The sequence below is a fragment of the Phoca vitulina genome, unplaced genomic scaffold (assembly GCF_004348235.1).
Source record: "Phoca vitulina isolate PV1807 unplaced genomic scaffold, GSC_HSeal_1.0 scaffold4, whole genome shotgun sequence".
NCBI classification, from domain to species: domain Eukaryota; kingdom Metazoa; phylum Chordata; class Mammalia; order Carnivora; family Phocidae; genus Phoca; species Phoca vitulina.
This window is the reverse complement of record NW_022589707.1, coordinates 8,609,800-8,629,057: the sequence shown is the minus strand read 5'-3', so window position 1 is coordinate 8,629,057 and position 19,258 is coordinate 8,609,800. Positions and strand designations below refer to the sequence as shown.

At 35.9% G+C, this 19,258-nt stretch overlaps 1 protein-coding gene across 2 annotated transcripts in view; it reads left to right on the top strand.

Annotated features, from left to right (window-relative positions):
- The window catches only part of TRIM24 (tripartite motif containing 24), a 113,697-nt gene extending 94,439 nt beyond the window's left edge, over positions 1-19,258 (top strand). For both annotated transcript variants that reach the window (XM_032401484.1, XM_032401485.1), the window contains exons 11-19: positions 2,881-3,054; positions 5,223-5,358; positions 6,844-6,916; positions 8,031-8,199; positions 10,657-10,985; positions 11,909-12,041; positions 13,077-13,151; positions 13,927-14,076; positions 15,082-19,258. In XM_032401484.1, coding sequence (XP_032257375.1) covers positions 2,881-3,054; positions 5,223-5,358; positions 6,844-6,916; positions 8,031-8,199; positions 10,657-10,985; positions 11,909-12,041; positions 13,077-13,151; positions 13,927-14,076; positions 15,082-15,291 — 1,449 coding nt within the window. In that variant the 3' untranslated portion in view covers positions 15,292-19,258. The remainder of the gene's footprint in view (positions 1-2,880; positions 3,055-5,222; positions 5,359-6,843; positions 6,917-8,030; positions 8,200-10,656; positions 10,986-11,908; positions 12,042-13,076; positions 13,152-13,926; positions 14,077-15,081) is intronic.

Here is a 19,258-nt window from a genome sequence, read left to right as displayed (position 1 = left end):
TTATCTTCTTAATGTCTTTGGGTAAAAATATTTTTTAGATATTACTTTTTAACAAGTAAAAGTTCGGGGCGCCTGGGTGGCTCAGTCGTTAAGCGTCTGCCTTCGGCTCAGGTCATGATCCCAGGGTCCTGGGATCGAGCCCCGCATCGGGCTCCCTGCTCCGCGGGAGGCCTGCTTCTCCCTCTCCCACTCCCCTGCTTGTGTTCCCTCTCTCGTTGTCTCTCTCTCTGTCAAATAAATAAAATCTTTAAAAAAAAGAAAAAGTTCTCTTTGTCTTCTCCAAAAACTCGTGTCAAGTCTTTCCAGCTTAACACTTGTAGATTGAGTTCAGTTTTCAGTTTTTTTGCCAAAGCCAAAATAAGGAATATGATGCTATTTTCATAATTCTGTGACATTCATTTATGAGAATTCTATTCTAAAAAGTACACACACTGTGTGTGTGTGCGCGCGTGTGTATGTGTGTGGTTATAATTAAGTTTGGCTTTGCTGTAATATCACCAAATTTTTTTAAATAATACTTAATAAAAATACTTTTAAATAAAAGTCATACCTCTCTCTATTCCATCCGTAGAGGGAGGGACAAGGGGCCCAAGCTACAGTTAGCCTTAAATTCTGTTTAGTTTCCGAATAATTTTGTGACCTTGTACAAGTTTAATCTTTTAAATGTCATTTGCCCCAACTGTACATTGAGTACCTTGCAGAGTTGTGCTGAAACTGAGTGCTAACATATACAGAAACATCTAGCACATTCTTTGTACCTAAATGTGTACTTTCCCTCTTCCTCATTTATTATTTTTAATGGGTAGACACACGCTGTAAGAATGTTTTTTAAAATGTTTCCTGATCAAAAATGTAAACATGAATGAATAAATGAGCAAACTAGGAAAATATAGTGGGGAATTGGTTTTCAATTGGTTAATTTAATAAACTATAGCATACTTGCACAGTGAGAACACTTTCAGCTCTTGAGAAAGCAGTAATCTATATGTGATTATGTTATGTGGGAAAAACCATGTTCTAGAATTTTTGTGGGATATTATCTCATTTTTCTGGTTGTGTATGTTTTATCATATATATATGACGTATGTGATATATATATGTATATACATCATATATGTATGACATGTATGATATGTATATATATATGATATATATAAATCTGGAAAGATACACATTTTCTGTAACTGTGATTATTCTGTGGGAGGGAAGGAGGATTAGGGTCCAAAGAAAAAGATGGACGGATGGATGGATGGATATGAGGGGTGGGTAGGTGGTGAAGAGGACATTCACAGGTTTCTTTACACAATTTTTTCAGTAAAGAATATAAATTAGATTTTTCAAAATTGGAATGCTTCTGACACTATCACTCTATATAGGTAGTCTATATATAAACAGTGTGTTTGGAGATTTTTTTTCGCTTGCATAGTCTTGAGATACCTCTTAGTTGCTTTCCTTTTCCCCTATATTTTATTATGAAAAATTTCAAACACAAGTTGAAAGAGTTGTATAGGAGACAAATTGTTCTATTTGCCTTCTCATTTATTATTCCATATACCTATCTATTCATCCATCTATCAAGTGTTCTTATTTTTTGATAGGTTTTTAAGGAAATTGTAGAGAGCATCATGGTTCATCTCTATACTTCTCATTCCTAATATTCTCTTAGTTAATGTATTTATCTCAACTTTTTTAACATAAATGACGAAGAGTTTCCTCAGATGTTTGTTGAGGTTTAATTATCTGTTCATATATAAGAAGCGAGTTTTAAAAAAGTCCTGAAAGCCTGGCCTGGAGCTAATGCTTGATGATTAAGATTTCACGGTAGATTGAAGGCTACGAGGCAGATTTATTGGGAGAATTCCTAGTGTTTCCATCTTTAAGTCTTCTTAGGCTGGCCCAGTTCCCAGAGGATCTTCCTGTCCTCTGCCTAAAATGTAGGGCCTGGCTGCTCCTTGAAGCCACATGGGTAAGAAGAGTGGTAGGAGGCCAGTGGCAGAGTGAGGGAAGCTCAGCATTCAGTGTGAGTATGGTTTCTTAATCTTCATTTTCAATGCAGTACTTTTCTGCCTTCTGCTGAACCTGGTGCCTTTCAGTCAAATGACACTGTTTTACCTGTTTTAGAGAATAAACTTCCAGCCTTCATCTGTGGAGGTGGAGGAAGTCCATATTATCTTGGGGTAACTACAGGTAAAGTAGGAAAGGAACATGAGCTTCAGTGCTGCTTAAACAGACTCGCAACAGATTATCCTGTTTTCAGCCCCAGATTCACCTCTCGTGCTTCTAATTTCCAAGCCCTTAGGGGTTCTGCAGTATATGTTGACTTCTCTGTTTTCCCACTGCCAGCTTAGGTTTCAGCTTTATCAAATTGATAAGTGGTTTGCTGTTTGTCCATCTTCTTTCCAGCTTCCAAAATGGGATTTCTGTCTTCTTTCCTATGTTTTTTGAGTCAAAAGCCTTTTTAAAAAATTCCCCTTAACTGTTACTTTAGTTTCAGGTGTCTCAGGTAGGGACAGAAGAAAATATAAGTGTTTAGCCCTCCATCTTCACCTCAGAGTTGCTGTCTCTGTGTGTATTTCTTTACCAGTATATATAAGCTTTCCAAGATGGGGTATTTTGGTTTTCTGGTGCATACTAACTGTTTTCTGGTTAAAAAATCAGTGCTTTGTATTTTATATTTTTGGATAGGATTAATGAAAATTATATATATCTGTCCATCTCCTTCCTCCCTCCCCCCCCCCCCCCACCTTTCAATTCAAATTATAGTTGAATTCAAATAGCAGAATGTGTCTTCTGCTTTGGTTTGTAACAGAGGAGCAGGGATTAGTTGGACATTGCATGTTCTGGCTGACAGACACCCTTTCTCCTCCCTCGCTGCTGCAGTGGCAGATCAGCAGTGGGCAGGCCGCTGCGTCAACCGCCAACAGCACGTCCTCGACTCCTTCTAGTCCTACCATTACTAGTGCAGCAGGATATGATGCAAAGGCTTTCGGTTCACCAATGATTGATTTGAGCTCACCAGTGGGAGGTTCTTATAATCTTCCTTCTCTCCCAGATGTAAGTATACACAAAATTTATACTAAGAATGTTTCGAAAATTTTAAGTGAACTTAGATCTGGTAAAAGGCTTGAGTTAGTCAGATTATAGGTTGTGTGTTTGATTTTAAAAGTTACTTTTATTCTTTAGAAATACAACAGCAGAGAAAATAAAAAGACGCTAAGCATTTAAACATACTATGGAACATCTTTCATGGCACTGCAGTTAAAGGTGTCTGTCAATGAATGATTATAGTGATGGACTAGGGAAGGCAGGGAAGTAAGGATCTGGGTAGAGGTACTGGAAAGTTGAGTTGCTGGAATGTGCTATAACAGAATAAGGTTGGCAGGGGAAGCTAGAATTGAAGACATCAGAAGAGGTGGAGACAAGTTTAACAATGAAAATGAAAACATTTCCTCCCAGATCATACTGGCCAGTGCAGAATTACCTCTGATTTAGTTTATATTTAAATTAAATACATGTGCTTGCTATCTTTGTCAATGTGACTTTTTAAAAAATCTTTTCCAAAGGCAGAAAATACAATATTCTATAGACAGATCTCCAAGTATAAGTGGATACTTCCTTTACCTTGTCTTACCCTGTAAGGTTAGACAGTTGTGACACAAACATTAAAAACTTGTAAGAAATATCTTGTCAGACTGTAAACTAATTTTTTTAATTTTCATTTAGTTGGTTTTTCAAGTTACTGAGATCATCTAATATTTCCTAAGAGTTGCATTGTTAACCTTATCAGAGTTACTTAATTTTGTAAAATAATTGCATATACTTTAAATGGGTAAAGTACATGTATTCTTCATACATAGGTGGTACATAGGAAAACTTCTTTTGTCTCACTCCTACAATTTTATTTCAGCTTTTAGGATTACCTTGCAATGTAAATAACTTTTCTTACATTAAGAACCAATAGATCCAGTCACATTCCAGTATGTTTTACACTCTGAAAAGTATTGGCCACGGTATTGCCAGAAGAATATTAACATAAATGGCCCTGTGTACGTACTCCCTGCCCTAAAGAGGACCCACAGAAAGTAGAATTGTCCTTCTGCTCTTTTCTCTGCCGTCCTTAGATACAGGTGACCCTTTGTCTCCCAGCCTTGCTCAACTGAAATTCTGTATCTGAACCACAGAATAAAGGAGCTGATTTGAGTGACCATTTTCTCAATCACCTCAAAGATGGTTCATAATTAGCACCATTGTAGATGGAGAGTTGAAAAGTAAATTCATCATACACAGTCTGTGCCCTAGGAAGTAGGACTTAAGTCTCTTGTAGAATCCTGATTGAGAAAGGCTGGAACTATGTTAGAGAATTAAACTTGAACTTTAATCACAAAGACATTTTGGGGAAATAAATGGTCTCTTTAAGCATGGAAAGTATTCGTTTTGGGGAAATAAATGGTCTATTTAAGCATGGAAAGTATTCGCATCTAAAGAGTAGTCTTATTCAGTAGAAATTTATCAATATTTTAGCCGAGCAATCAATTAAGAAAGAAGTGTTTCCTTTATACCTGTTATATTAAAGCAAGAATCTAGAAAGGATCCATTCTTCCTACCAAATAGTTGTAACGTACTTAAGTGAGGTTAGTGTTCTAGAAATGTGTTATGTGTGGGCCTTCTTGATCTATGTAGTGCATACCATAGCACCAGTTCTCAATGTGAGCCAAAGACATGGGGGTCCTTTGTAAGGCCAGATTTTCTTCATATTCTTCAACAAAAACCACACATCATAGCAGATTGTGTGCAGAAGCAGATATAAGAATCCAGTTGGCTGTTAGTAAGCCAGACACTAAAGAGGTTTGCTAAAATGTGAAACTGCTATTTTTTTCATCAACTTTTTTTTTTGGCTACCTTTTGTTATTTTTAAATACGTTAAGAAGTATTTTTTTGTTTCAATTTTTACGGGTGTGAATGACACATGATACTCTTTATCCTTGCTCATAATTTCTGAACTAGTATGTCTTCAGCATATTTACTAAGATGGAACATTAAGAAGAATGAAAACTTTTTTCAAGATTGTTTATGGGGAAAATATGCATCAGAACTTCTCAAATAGGATATTTACATATTTTATTATTTGACAGTAATTAAACTATTTAAGTTTTCTATTAAATTTAAACTAGCTTTTAACTTGCAAAGTCAGGATGCCGTGAAATAATTTCTTTTCTTATAAGATTGACTGTTCAAGTACTATTATGCTGGACAATATTGTGAGGAAAGATACTAGTATAGATCATGGCCAGCCAAGACCACCCTCAAACAGAACCGTCCAGTCACCAAATTCATCAGTGCCATCTCCAGGCCTTGCAGGTAAAGTGGGCTTCTTTTGATTTTGTGAGTGTTTTCCCATTTTTTACTCTACTTGTAATGACTCCCCACCCCTTTTTGTTGGATGATTAAAATGAGTCTGAGTTTTTGGCACTATTTAAAATTAGTGTACTTTCAAAGTGGGAGGCAAAGGTTAAACCTCTGTACCTTTTCAATTTCAATAAAACATAGGCATTAGAGCATTCCCAGGAGGAAATTAGTACTATACATTCTCTTTTTGGTAAGTTTGCCTGTATTGTGGTCTCTTTCTTGGATATAAGTTGCCTAGGGTCAAAATTTATCAGTGTCAGTCACTTCTTGGTGGTTTTGTTTGGTATTTAATTAATGTTTAAGGATTTCTAACGTACCTGCTCATTTCCTTTGAGAGAGAAGCACTCTAATACCTATTCCCAGAGACCTTGGCAAAATAGGTGCCTTAGAACAAAATAAGGAAGGAGGAGAATTTAAGTCATTCACCAGTCACACACGTTAATAAGGCAGTTATGCAATTTAAAAGGAGATGCTTATTTAAAACATAAACAAACTTAAAATACAAACAAACTGGAAGAACACTGTTGACAAAATATGGCAGAGAAACTGTTTAATTATAAAACAAGTTTATACAAATATATAAGGAAAGTACTCAGTATTGCCAAAGGACATGAGTAGATAACGCCCTGAAGAGGAAATACAAATAGCCAGTAACTTGGGGGATTCAGTCTCACTCGTGGTCAATAAAAATATCAAAACAAGATATAATTTCTAACTGTTGAATTAGCAAAGACTTAAATAGAGAAAATACTCATTGATAAGAATTTGATGAGAGAAGTACTCTGATACATGGCTGGCGGGAATATAAGTTGACAAAACATTTCTGGAAATCATTTTTACAATATTACTAAAGCTAACATTTGTCCTTTGCTGACTGTGCTAGGCATTGGACGAAGTATCTTAAATGCATTGCCTAGTAGAATATTTGTTTCAGTATCTCCATTAATTGGTCTCTGTGTGGCTTTCTTTCTTGGACTGCTTTTATATCAGTACCTACCACTTTTTATTGTCTTCTGTAGCTTTCACTGATGCTAGTGTCCTCACTGAGATTTTACCCTGGTTACTCTAATGTGGGACATTTGACAGTGTTTGGAAACATTTTTGATTGTCACACCCTGGGTGGGAAATATAGAGGGCTACTCCTAACATCTAATAATTAGTAGAGGCCAGGGATGCTGCTAAACATCCTACAGTGCACAGAGAGCTCCCCGCCCCCCCACCAAAGAATTATCTGGCCTAAAATGCCAGCAGTACTGAGGTTGAGTACCCCTGCTAGTCTAAAGGAGTTAGACTTTGCTGCGAGTCCAACAACTGCTTATTGTATATAATTTCATTGTGTTCCAGTTTCAGTGTAGTATTAAGTGAGCACATTCAGTAGGAATTAAATACATAATTATTAATTCATTTTATGAATGTGAATGATTTCCTCTTCTTCAGGACCTGTTACTATGACTAGTGTACACCCACCAATACGTTCACCTAGTGCCTCCAGCGTTGGGAGCCGAGGAAGGTAAACTGACTTAACCTTATTCTCTCATATATAAAATCTCTGATTAGATTTCTCTTGACCATGTTCCAACGTGCTCTCGGTAACTCAGTGCATTTTGAACAACTTCCTTCATTTTTAACTTTTAAATTAAAATGTTAATTATATATTAATTTGATAAACTAATTAATGGATCAAGTAAATAAAGTACAGTTTTGTCTTTAAAGGTACAGAAATTGGGGTGGGGGGTAATATGTTGAAAATAAGAAAATACATTTGACTTTAGCCTAATAGCAAGGAAAATTTAAATGAAGTAGGTATCCCATACTGTACTATATAGGAATATGTACAAATACAAGCTTAGTGGGGAAAGAAACAATAACTTTATACTAACTTCAGTGTTCTCTGACTTTTTTAATGGCCAAACATTAATTCTGCCTTAAAATAAATAAACTCATAGTAGTTGAAATTCTATCTTAGCTTACTGCTTTGCTTGTCTATTTCTTACACTTGCAAATTTCTCCTAGATAATGAACCTAGTTCTTAATTTGCCTAATCATATGAAAGAAGCATTCTCTGAAGAGAAAAAGGTTGCCTTTAATCCTATGAGAACATAGTGGCTATCTGTAAAAGGTTTTTGTCCCACTACACTTTTAAATATCAGAACACCAATAACTTAATGTCTGTAGTTAATTGTCTCCACACTTTGGGACAACAAATCGTTAATGTGAGCCCAGAGTCTCTTTGTCACTGACTAGAGAAGGAAATGGGAAAGCCTAAAAAGAAGATGCTAGCTCTGAGATACTGAATCTGGCTGCCCAGTTGTAGAGCCTCAGAATATTGAAGTCAATTTTTTTTAATTCAGGTTTTATTTAAATGTATTTAAATGTCTTTCCAGAAGTGTAATGTAACTATTTAGATAGGCTAATATGTAAAACATTTTTTATACATGAAGCTGTTTTGCGTGTAGCAGTTGCATTTCAGTTATGTATCATTTATTGATAATGGAACATAGTGACCATTGGTGTGAAGTTACAGCATTATTCCTGAAAACTGTTGTTACACTTTGTCTTAAGATACTTAAGGTAGCATTCTTTGATTTTTTTTTTTTTTTTTTTTTTTCCTTTCTTTCTTATAGCTCTGGCTCTTCCAGCAAGCCAGCAGGAGCTGATTCTACACACAAAGTCCCAGTGGTGATGTTGGAGCCAATCCGAATAAAACAGGAAAACAGTGGACCACCTGAAAATTATGATTTTCCTGTTGTTATAGTGAAACAAGAATCAGATGAAGAATCTAGGCCTCAAAATGTAATTTTATTAATTTGGGGGATACTATGCCTATTTGGGGGATAGGATGAAAGAAACTTTTAAATAGCAGATAGGAGGTTATATATTTGTTATATTTGAAAACTGGGAAATAGTCAACTTCAAGGTTGAAAAATTTGAGGAAATCTCTCAGTAAATTAAAAGAAAAAGATGGATGGAAAACAGGGAGAAGGGGCGCCTGGGTGGCTCAGTCGGTTAAGCATCTGCCTTCAGCTCAGGTCGTGATCCCAGCGTTCTGGGATCGAACCCCGCATCTCCCTCTCCCTCTGCCTGCCTGTCTGCCTACTTGTGATCTCTCTCTCTCTCTCTCTGTCAAATAAATAGATAAAATCTTTAAAAAAGAAAACAAGGAGAAGAGTTTGAAAAATCAGAGGCTCAAACAAGGAGGTTGGGCATTTGAGTAAAACACGTGGAAGATAATTGCCCACAAAATAATACAAGGAAATTTACTGTAGCTGAAAGCATGATCATTTGAGTTGAAGGGACCTACCAGGTACTAGAACATTAAATGAAAAAAGGACTCAAGTTATATTATCATCAGTTTCAGGATACCAGGATTCTAAAAGATTCCAATGGAAAAAAACACCTTATACAAAGGATCAGATATCATAATGGCGCCAGGTCCTCAAAATGGACACTGGAATCTGAAAGATAGTAGGGAAATATCAAAATTGTGAGGGAAAAATATTTCATAGCCAGAATTCTGTACCCAGGCAAATTATCAGTCATGTGTAAAGATTAAGCATTTTTAGACATGCATGCAGGGTCTCAGAAATTTTAATTCTCATGCACTCATTCTCAGATATTTAAGAATATGCTTCATCAAAAATGGAGTGAACCAAGAAAGAAGAAGGCATAAGATCCCAGGAATGGGATCTAACACAGAAAAGAGTAGTTCCCAGTACAACTTCTCTAGTACACCATGTAGCAGAGGACAGAAGACCCCACAGGGGTATATGAAAGGGCAAAAAAATGTTTAGCAGTATTGAGAGGCATCTTATCACCCTGCTGGAGGTTGTGAGAATGACTTAGAGATAGGGACCTAGAGAAGTAAGCAAACGAAAGGAAGGGAGGGAGGGAGGGAGGAACAAATGAATCCTAGTAAAAACAATAAGACAAAAAAGGAAGTGTAGTCATGGTACATTGTGTGGTTATGTAATGAACAATAGAGTCCTAATTATATAAACAAACACCTCTATTACACAAATTTGACTAAAAACTAGACATAATCAGGATATAACCTGAACACGCATTTAACCAAAAATGGAGTTTTCAGGATACTTAAGCAGTGCAGCAGTGGTCCTGACTTGGAATAGATGTTGGCCATAAAGTTATCCCAGTACCTAACGACTTAAAAAAATAAATAAATCAGTATTTAATAAAGCATTAAGAGGGTGGCATGAACGGTGTGTGTGTGTGTAAGGAGGGGATGGAGAGGCAGGAAGGAAAAATCTAATCTTCCGTACTAAGATATATATATACAGATATTTAAAACAAAATATATTTGAAGTTGAAAATCTGGGGCGCCTCAGTGGCTTAGTTGGTTAAGCATCCGCCTTTGGCTCAGGTCATGATCTCGGGGATCCTTGGGATCGAGCCCCGTATGAGGCTCCCTGCTCAGTCTGCTTCTCCCTCTTCCTCTGATCCTCCTCCCCACTTGTGCTCTCTCTCTGTGCCTCACATAAATAAGTAAAATCTTTTAAAAATAAATAAATAAAATTTAAAAAATAAAATTGAAAATCTGAGAAATTACAGTATAAGTGTATCATTTAAAAATGAATAGCAAAAGAAAAAGCGAAATAATTTGAAAATAATTGACTCCAAGGAATGAGATTATATAATCATGCTTTTAACCAAATCTACATTTATTACTTCGAAAAATTTTTTTAAAAGTTTAAAGGAGATAACAGATTTTGTTATTGATCTAAAATTTTTTCTATCCTAGGCCCCAACATAACATTTAGATTCATCTTAAAGTTATTAATGACTCCTGCAGAAGTGAAATTCTAGGATTTAAAGCACTATACTTTTCTATGAATGATGGTAATTCAACAGTAGGCATAGTTTGTGTCTGAGTATAATTTGAACTAAGAGCTCAATGTATTTACAATTCATATGGTTGACTCTACTACCCACCTATTCTCCCATTTCTATAGCTGTTAGCAAATAAAAAGAGGTTTCTTATATTATCTACACTCCCTTTCTGCTGATTGTGTATTTTGAGGATAGTTTTTAGTAGAAGTTCATGTCTTCTTCACCACTGGGGACTCTTACAACAGTTAGCAGTAAACCTGTTCTGTTCTCATGCACATTCACAGACTCTTTTGAAGTAACCAGGTGCCTATGAGAGAGGAGTCTACGGTCCAAAATTGCAGTAGTACAAATAAAGAATGTCGATTTTGAGAAATAACACATACTCTTAACTTCTTCCCATTGCAGACCAACTATCCAAGAAGCATACTCACCTCCCTGCTCTTAAATAGCAGTCAGAGCTCTGCGTCTGAGGAGTCTGTGCTAAGATCAGACGCCCCTGACAGCACAGGAGATCAACCTGGCCTTCACCAGGAAAGTTCCTCAAACGGAAAGTCTGACTGGCTAGACGCCACCCAGAAGTCACCCCTTCATGTTGGAGAGACCAGGAAAGAGGATGACCCCAACGAGGACTGGTGCGCAGTTTGTCAGAATGGAGGAGAACTCCTGTGCTGTGAGAAGTGTCCCAAAGTATTTCATCTTTCTTGTCATGTGCCCACTTTGGCAAATTTTCCAAGGTAAGATGGTACTTGCTTCCCTTTCCCATATTCTTGCACTATAAATAACAATCACTGATCATTGTAATGCAATATAAAACCTTAGAAACGTAAGTAAAAGTCCACTTCGCACAAACGCATACTCCAAAACCTTCAACATAGGGTTTTCAATATTCTGCTTCCCATTCCCTATGCATCTCTCAAAAACCTAGTCTGATAAAGAGGGGGGAAAAAAAAAATAGCCAGTCCTTCAAATTATTACAAATTGTTACCCTAAAGAACAGTGATCCTTATGCATAATAATTGCCACTATTATTCCATCGTATTTGCCAAGCATTGAGCTGTATCATTTACAAATATCTCAAGTACATTTTCAAACCAACCCTGTGAGATGCTGCTGCTGCTGCTGCTGCTGATGATGATGACGCTGCTGCTGCTGATGATGCTGATGATGATGCTGTTGATGATGATGCTGATGATGAACAGCAGCCACTGGGTTGATTTCTTTAGTTCTTCAAAAGCTATACTTTTTAAAATTTAATTTCACATTTGAAGTTGCAAGAATAGTACCAAGAGCATTTCTTTTTCGTGCATCATTTCAGGGAGAATGCCAGTTTTGCCTCACATCAGCCATAAATTAACGTGTGTGTTTATTTGTGTTATGTGTTTATTTGTGTTATGTGCTTATTTCGCATATGTGTTTCATGCCTCTTTGACTAGACTAATATTTACCACTTTGACCCTCGCACTGTATTGCTGCTGTTAAGCTCTCCCAGAATGGTGCTGTGTACATAGTAGTTATGCATGCAGTAAATCCGCAGTGATTAAAATTCATGCCAAACAAACAAATCTGTATCATAGATGGTGTGGAGGAGGTGGGAAAGGGAGATGGTGAAGAGAGAAACAATGCATTAGGAATTCAGAAATACTTTACCCCCCAACAGTGGAGAATGGATATGCACTTTCTGCAGAGACTTATCTAAACCAGAAGTTGAATATGATTGTGATGCTCCCAGTCACAACTCAGAAAAAAAGAAAACTGAAGGCCTTGTTAAGTTAACACCAATAGATAAAAGGGTAAGTTTTTTTGAAAATTTCTAACCTAGACTGTTAAACACTTTTTTTGGTTAGATGGGGATTATTGTAATACCGGTGTGCCTTTCATCAAAGAAGTGTATATTCAATCACATTTTATAGTGATCTCTTTTTCCTTTAGTTTTTCCATAAGAGTATAGGAATCTTAAATAATATAACTTGTAACTTTTTCTGGTTAAAAAAAAAATTACAGTACTGTCCATACATTTTCTAGAAGCTTAAAAGACTGTACTTGAACAAGGTAAAACACGTATCCTCTATGTGGTCTAGAATTTTAGTCTACCTTTAGTAAATTTGTTTTCTTTCTACTGTAAATAAGTTTTCTTCCTAATTTATTGAGAATTGGCACCAAAGAGATGGGTTTTTCTATTTACTCTTCCTGGAAATAATTCCATTCTTTTACCAGATGGTACTGGGTTTATACCTCAAAGCCAGCTAATATAGTTAACTCTAATTGACAGAGCTACTACATCAACACTTCTTTAGTAGTAAAGAAGTTCTTAGCTAAATTATTAAGTAAAACACTCAGTATGGGCCCCAAACATACACTGCCAGTGCTACCCCATATTTACTGGGATTAACCCTCAGCAGAGAGGTAGCCAAGTGCATGGACAGCACCATGTGCATTCCCAGAGGCACCTTTGGACTGGACACACCATAGAAAGGGGTCCCTCTCTGGATCTCTTAACATACATATACTCTTCTTTATTGACTATTAATAATCAATATATAAATTGGAGAGATAAGTGGAAATTTGTTTTTAAAGAGCTTCAGATAGATTTCTCGTGATATTGCTTTTTGTTCCTATAAAAACTGCTCTCATATATCACATACACCCCAAACCATTAAATAGTACAGTTCAGTAAATGACCGAAGAGATCAGAACTCTAAGTATTGATATTTTTCTGGTATTCATCTGGTTTTAATTTTTATTGTATTTTGAGACCCATGACATTGGTATTAAAAATAAGCTGTGCTTCATTATTTTTTTTATTTATTTATCTTTTTTTTGCTTAGAAGTGTGAACGCCTACTTTTATTTCTTTACTGCCATGAAATGAGCCTGGCTTTTCAAGATCCAGTTCCTCTAACTGTAAGTATTAACATCATTTTGTGCATTTTTACATAGTAGGATGATTTTTGTTATTATTGTCTTTTAGAGCACGCACAAGTGGGGGGGTAGAGAGAATCTTAAGCAGACTTAATGCCTAGTGCAGGGCTCAGTCTCATGACCCTGAGATCATGACCTGAGCCAAAATCAAGAGTTGGACACTCAACCCGCTCAGCCACCCAGGCACCCCACACAGTAGGATGGTTTTTTTAAACTTGATTTGTGAGGATGTAGTTTCTCTACCATTCTTTAGTAGTCAGTTTCCTATATCTAATCCAAATCCTAAAGCTTTATTAACACAAATGGAATACTTTGATCTTGAATACACTTTGATGTTCACAAATTGGCCCCAAACTTGTATTCATTTCTCATATATTCTTCTCATCTCATGTATTTTACCTACTATTCTCTGGAATGATTTCTATTAATTGTTTCTCTTTCAAGAGGCTTAGGCATATATCCTAAGCTATTGGGAAAAAACTTATAATTTGAGATAAAGACTCCTGAAATTCTTTGTACATATTTTGATTTGTATAGGTCCAGACTTAAAGTACTAAATAAACTTGTAACAATAGAGGAAGGGGTGTGGGTGTGGGTGTGTACCACAGGTTCGCTGTATAGGTTCCTTTATTAATGACAAAATAGTACACGGAAAAGCAATGAGAACAATCTGAATTTTATTCTCCTGCTTGTAGAATTTATTTAGGACGGGTAGAATTTAGTCATTTTTATTATAGCATCTCATTTATTTTGAAAGGTGCCTGATTATTACAGAATAATAAAAAATCCAATGGACTTGTCAACTATCAAGAAGAGACTACAAGAAGATTATTCCATGTACACAAAGCCTGAAGATTTTGTAGCTGATTTTAGATTGATCTTTCAAAACTGTGCCGAATTCAATGAGGTAAGAGGAAAAAGAAAAAACAGCAATGGGAAAATAATATTAAACCAGTTTATCAAAAAAAGAGATGAAGATCTATGATAGCGTAAATTTCTAGAAGTTCAAGTTTGTCAGGGAATGAAAGGTAATTAGAAAGACTGTATCCACATTCCTATTCAAAGGTTTATTATATAGTAAGTGGAAATGCAAATTACAGCTGACAACTTGAAAACAATTGTAGAAAATATCTTTACCTAAAAGCATCCTTTGTCATTCCTACCTTTATTTCTTAAAATATGGCACTTCCGGGGGCGCCTGGGTGGCTCAGTCGTTAAGCGTCTGCCTTCGGCCCAGGTCGTGATCCCGGGGTCCTGGGATCGAGCCCCGCATCGGGCTCCCCGCTCAGCGGGAAGCCTGCTTCTCCCTCTCCCACTCCCCCTGCTTGCGTTCCCTCTCTCTCTGTCAAATAAATAAAAAAAAAAAAAAAAAAAAAAAAAATCTTTAAAATATGGCACTTCCGGACTAAAGTCTTCTTGATGTTGATCTTGAAATATTAAGGATGGGGTCTAAATTGCTCTGATGTTTAAATTTTCTCAATTTTTGACCTGTCAGTTTATCTAAACATCTGTCGACTTACAGCCTTTTGTTGATGGTTTGTTCTCTGTATTGGTTACTTGTTCCAGAGATCCACATTTTATTTAATTTGCTTTAAAAAACACCTGTTCCATGATTCTGTGATTGTGGCATCTCTTCCATAATCTCAATTTAGTAATACAGTCATATGGCTATCACTACCTTATAGAATAATCCAGATGATTCCAAGCCTTTTATTTACTTATCTGACCTTCTCTAGACTTTGTCTAGCCCCAGACTATTATGTACTTCATATCAGTGATGGTGCATAAACATTTTCCCAAAACTTGAGTTAAAAGAGAACAAAATGTGAGAAATTTACTTTTTTTATTAACTGTTGACTGTCTAAAATATTGGTGTTTGTTTTTAATTCATATTTTCATTTTTATCCAACAGCCTGATTCAGAAGTAGCCAATGCTGGTATAAAACTTGAAAGCTATTTTGAAGAACTCCTAAAGAACCTTTATCCAGAAAAAAGGTTTCCTAAACTAGAATTCAGGAATGAATCAGAAGATAATAAATTTAGTGATGACTCAGATGATGACTTTGTACAGCCCCGGAAGAAACGCCTCAAAAGCATAGAGGAACGCCAATTGCTTAAATAAGCAACACCATTGGCGTGTGCTGGTTTTTAGATTTTTTGTTTTTGTTTTTAAAAAACATTTTGTCGGTAATTTTAACATCATTACAAAAAAGAGTTTGTGACCACTCTGATCTGTAAGTTTTGGATGTTTACTAGATTTTGATTTCCTTAATAAACCATTTCTTTTAATCTTCTTATTAAGAAAGAGAGTAGGGAAGTAAGGAAAGGAATAAAAGGGAGGGAGAAGGGAGGGAGGAAGGAGAAAGGAAGGAAGAAGTATCAACAACAAAAAGACATTCTTCCCACTTCGTGGATTTCAAAACTACAATTTGGAGTGATAGCAACCATAGAAAGGAAATAGAGTGTGTATGAACTCTTAAGTTGAAAATTTGACGTGGTTTGGATGTGTGCATTAATCCATTTTTAGAAAATACCACTACCCATTAATTATGGCCCAACCATGAGTTTAGGTGTACAGTACTTAAGAACAGTACTCCGTGAACATGAGTGGTAATAAGAGTTCTATCCTAGAATGCTGACTGGTGCAACAAAAAAGTAGATTAGATGCGATTAAGAAGGCACCTAACAGTATATCATGTAAGATGGCAACTGTATTAAAGAAAAAGCAGGAAAACAAATGTTTGATTTTTGTTTTGTTTTCTCCTTGTCTGTAGAGGTGTTTGGTATAGCAGGTGTTCAAAGCCATTTTTCGTACATTTCTAAATATAACTTCTTCCACTGAGGAAGTAAGTGTACACATGTTTGGTTTGCTGTGTGTCTCTGTGTGGTTTGTTGTTTGCTTCTTAACTGTGCAGGTGATCCTTTTATAACAGGACTCATTACTTGCAGTATGGCTGTTAGTGGAACTACCTAGAACATAAAATACAGCCGTGTGCGCCATGTTTGACGTGAGGATTCTTCAACATATACCCTATTGGGCATTAAATATAAGTTCCCCTGTAAGGGACTAGTTTTGTGGTTTTCATCTTTCTTTATAATTTGGCATAAAAATGTGTTGTGGAATTTGGGAGCAGGCAGTTGGAGGGAATTACAATGAAAATTTAATTTTTTCTGAAGCTTCTGTTTCCTGATTTTAAAAGTTAGAACCTGAAATTGAATCTTTTATCTGACTTGATTTTGAATTTCATTTTCATTCTCCCAATAGAGGTACAAAAGACCAATCTTCTGAGAGTAAGCATAGTGTTAATGAACCAGACCTCGCTAGTTAAACTGATACTCATTTATTCCTTTTGTTTGTTCAGTGTCAAAGGAGGAAACTAAATTAAGATAGAAGAAAAACACTGTGCCATTTGCTGATCTAACATTTGACAAAATAGTTACACATGAAGTTTTTCAAAATAACCATTATAAAACATTAATTGAATGAGGAAATTTTTCTCTTTAGGCTGATGATAGAATATAAATAAGGCTGAGCTGAAAGAACTTTAATCTTTGGATGGTATCACCTCCCATGAATTACACCTAGAGGACTTGATTTTTTCCATAAGGCATTACTTCTTAAAATGGACAATTTGAAAATATCCTGGAGCTAATTCATTGGGTTTTCATATATTGCTAAAGATAAAATATGAGAAAATTTAGGAACAATAGCTTCTCATTGTAGACTTAGGTCTTGTCCATAGTATGTCAGTTACTCATTAATAGTTAAAGAGTCTTAATCACTTTTCCAAACATGTGTTTCAGAATAGTTGTATTAATTTGTGAATATGCATTTGACATTTATTCTCCAAAGGCTGAACAAATTTTGATAACAGTGCATATACCATTTGTCTTTTTTTTTTTTCTCTAGCGTTTTTTAGCACAGCAACTGTGGAGGTTTTGCTTGTAAGTTTATTGTTGATATCTCAGAATACTGTTCTTCTGGCCATTTGTTCTTCCATACTTGTCTGCTGAGTTAAAACAGCAACACAGATAAATTTTGAGGAGGATCACAAAGGGAAATAGCACTTAAAGGGAGAAAAATATATAATTTCTTAAATGCATCTGAGCCAGAATTTCTACTATCGTGCCCAAACTTTCACTGTTAAATTTAGTCATAATAATCTTTTAAAAACAGTATTTCACCTTTACCATTTTTTGCTGATTGAAAGGTAGTTAAGAACCATCTTTCTTATAATCATACATAATACAAATTACATTAAAACTAGGTGTTTCTCTCTCCAAACAGCCTTTTCGTAATGGTCTTTGAGATTAAAGAAGTCCTGTGACCTTATTAACAAGCACCTGTGTGCCTGGGTGGATTCCCAGCTAAGTAGTTCTTAAATTCTAATAGAAGTAAGGTATGAGGTGAGCCTGACTATTCCCCATGCTCATTTAGAGAGCATCTTCCCAAAAGTTCAGTGTGACTCAAGCAACTTTGAACTGAACTTAAAACATTCCAGTGTTTACCTCTGATCAGAAACTCCAGATTTCCTTCTGGATTTGGAACCACAGCCCAGTGTCATAGATGCAAGACCCTGTAATGCTAAACGTAATCACATGATGACACCTTTGGCCAGGGCTTGTGAATTGAACAGACCATGTGGGAGCTAGGATTTACCTAATTCTGGCTCATCAAAAGCTTTCCCATGCTTTCCCATGTATCAAGCATCTGATCTTTCTGGCATAAGGCAATAATAATATATTCAGAATAAATTTGTATATGAGCATCTGGCAATGCAATTATTTTCTCCTTTCAATTACCAGGCCTTGCTTATCTTTTCTGAATGGAGGGGTAAGAAGTTGGATGTGCTAAAAGGAAAATGTCCTTTTCCCTTGGTAGTTTTACTTGCTTTTTCAAGCTAAAGAACAGGCTCCATGTTTTACCCCTACACCGTAGTATAAATGCAATGTAACTTAGGAATACTTTCACAAAGATTCACTCCACAGTCAGAAGGGTGAGTTTACAGTTGATTGCTCCATTTATGAATTTGCATTTCAAATTCCTATGTTGTTACGGTGCTTAAACTTTTAAATTTGGGTTTCATGGACAGGCTAGACAATGAAAGGAGAACTCCTTTTGCTGAGGCCGGATCCATAAATTAATGTGAAACACTTAAAGTTGCTATATGTGAGCAAAAGGTTTTTAGGTGTAAATAGAAGATGTGCTTATTTTATGAATGAGAGAAATTGAGTGATCTGATTGGTTATTGTAGACATGACCATGAGTGCAACCATCTAATTTCTAATGGAAGCCCTCCTTTTAAGTAACATGTACATATTTTCTAAAGTATTTTATAACCTCATGTAAATTAATGGTTGATATCTTTTTTATATATTGCCCTTTCATCTTGGGTGTGAATTTAGTAAGTCATAATTCACACGGTGGTAGCTCATGTTCCTTAGAATAATGCTGGCCAGTCAGACCACCGATTACTTTCCCCCACAAAGATTTGCTTATTGTGAAAGACATCATAGGCAGTAGTCTTTGCTGTTGTTTGGTCTTTGTTTTTTAATTGGGGGGGGTGGGTAGGGGCAACTGGTGCTTTGATTTTTAATAAAAATTAGCTTTGATGGATTTTTACTGTGAATGTTTTACCACAAGCAATTTTAATGGAAAAATTACTGTATGTCATTCAATAGAATCTTACCTAGTTCAAGTCTCTCTTCATTACCAGCTTTGTATGTTCCTCTAAAAAAGTGATACATAATAGGGATGAGCTACTACTCTGTAAATGATAGGAAAACTTTCTTAAAAATTCTAACATACGCATTTCACCAGCCTTATAAGCAAAAAATAATTTTACAAACAGGAAGGAAGGGGGTGATAACTTTAGTTGCTGATTCCCATCCCCCTCAAAGTAGGAAAACCAAAGATGTCATGAAAAATTCTCCTTGTCTAAAACATGTTGGAAGAGGAGGGGAAGACAGTAGGGACTTTTACGGGTCACTTTGAAAGTTTACTGATGTTAATTTCACCTGTAAACTTTCTAAAGTTTTGATTCTCAGAAATTACAACTGTTTTTAAAACTCATTATTGGAGGTGGCAC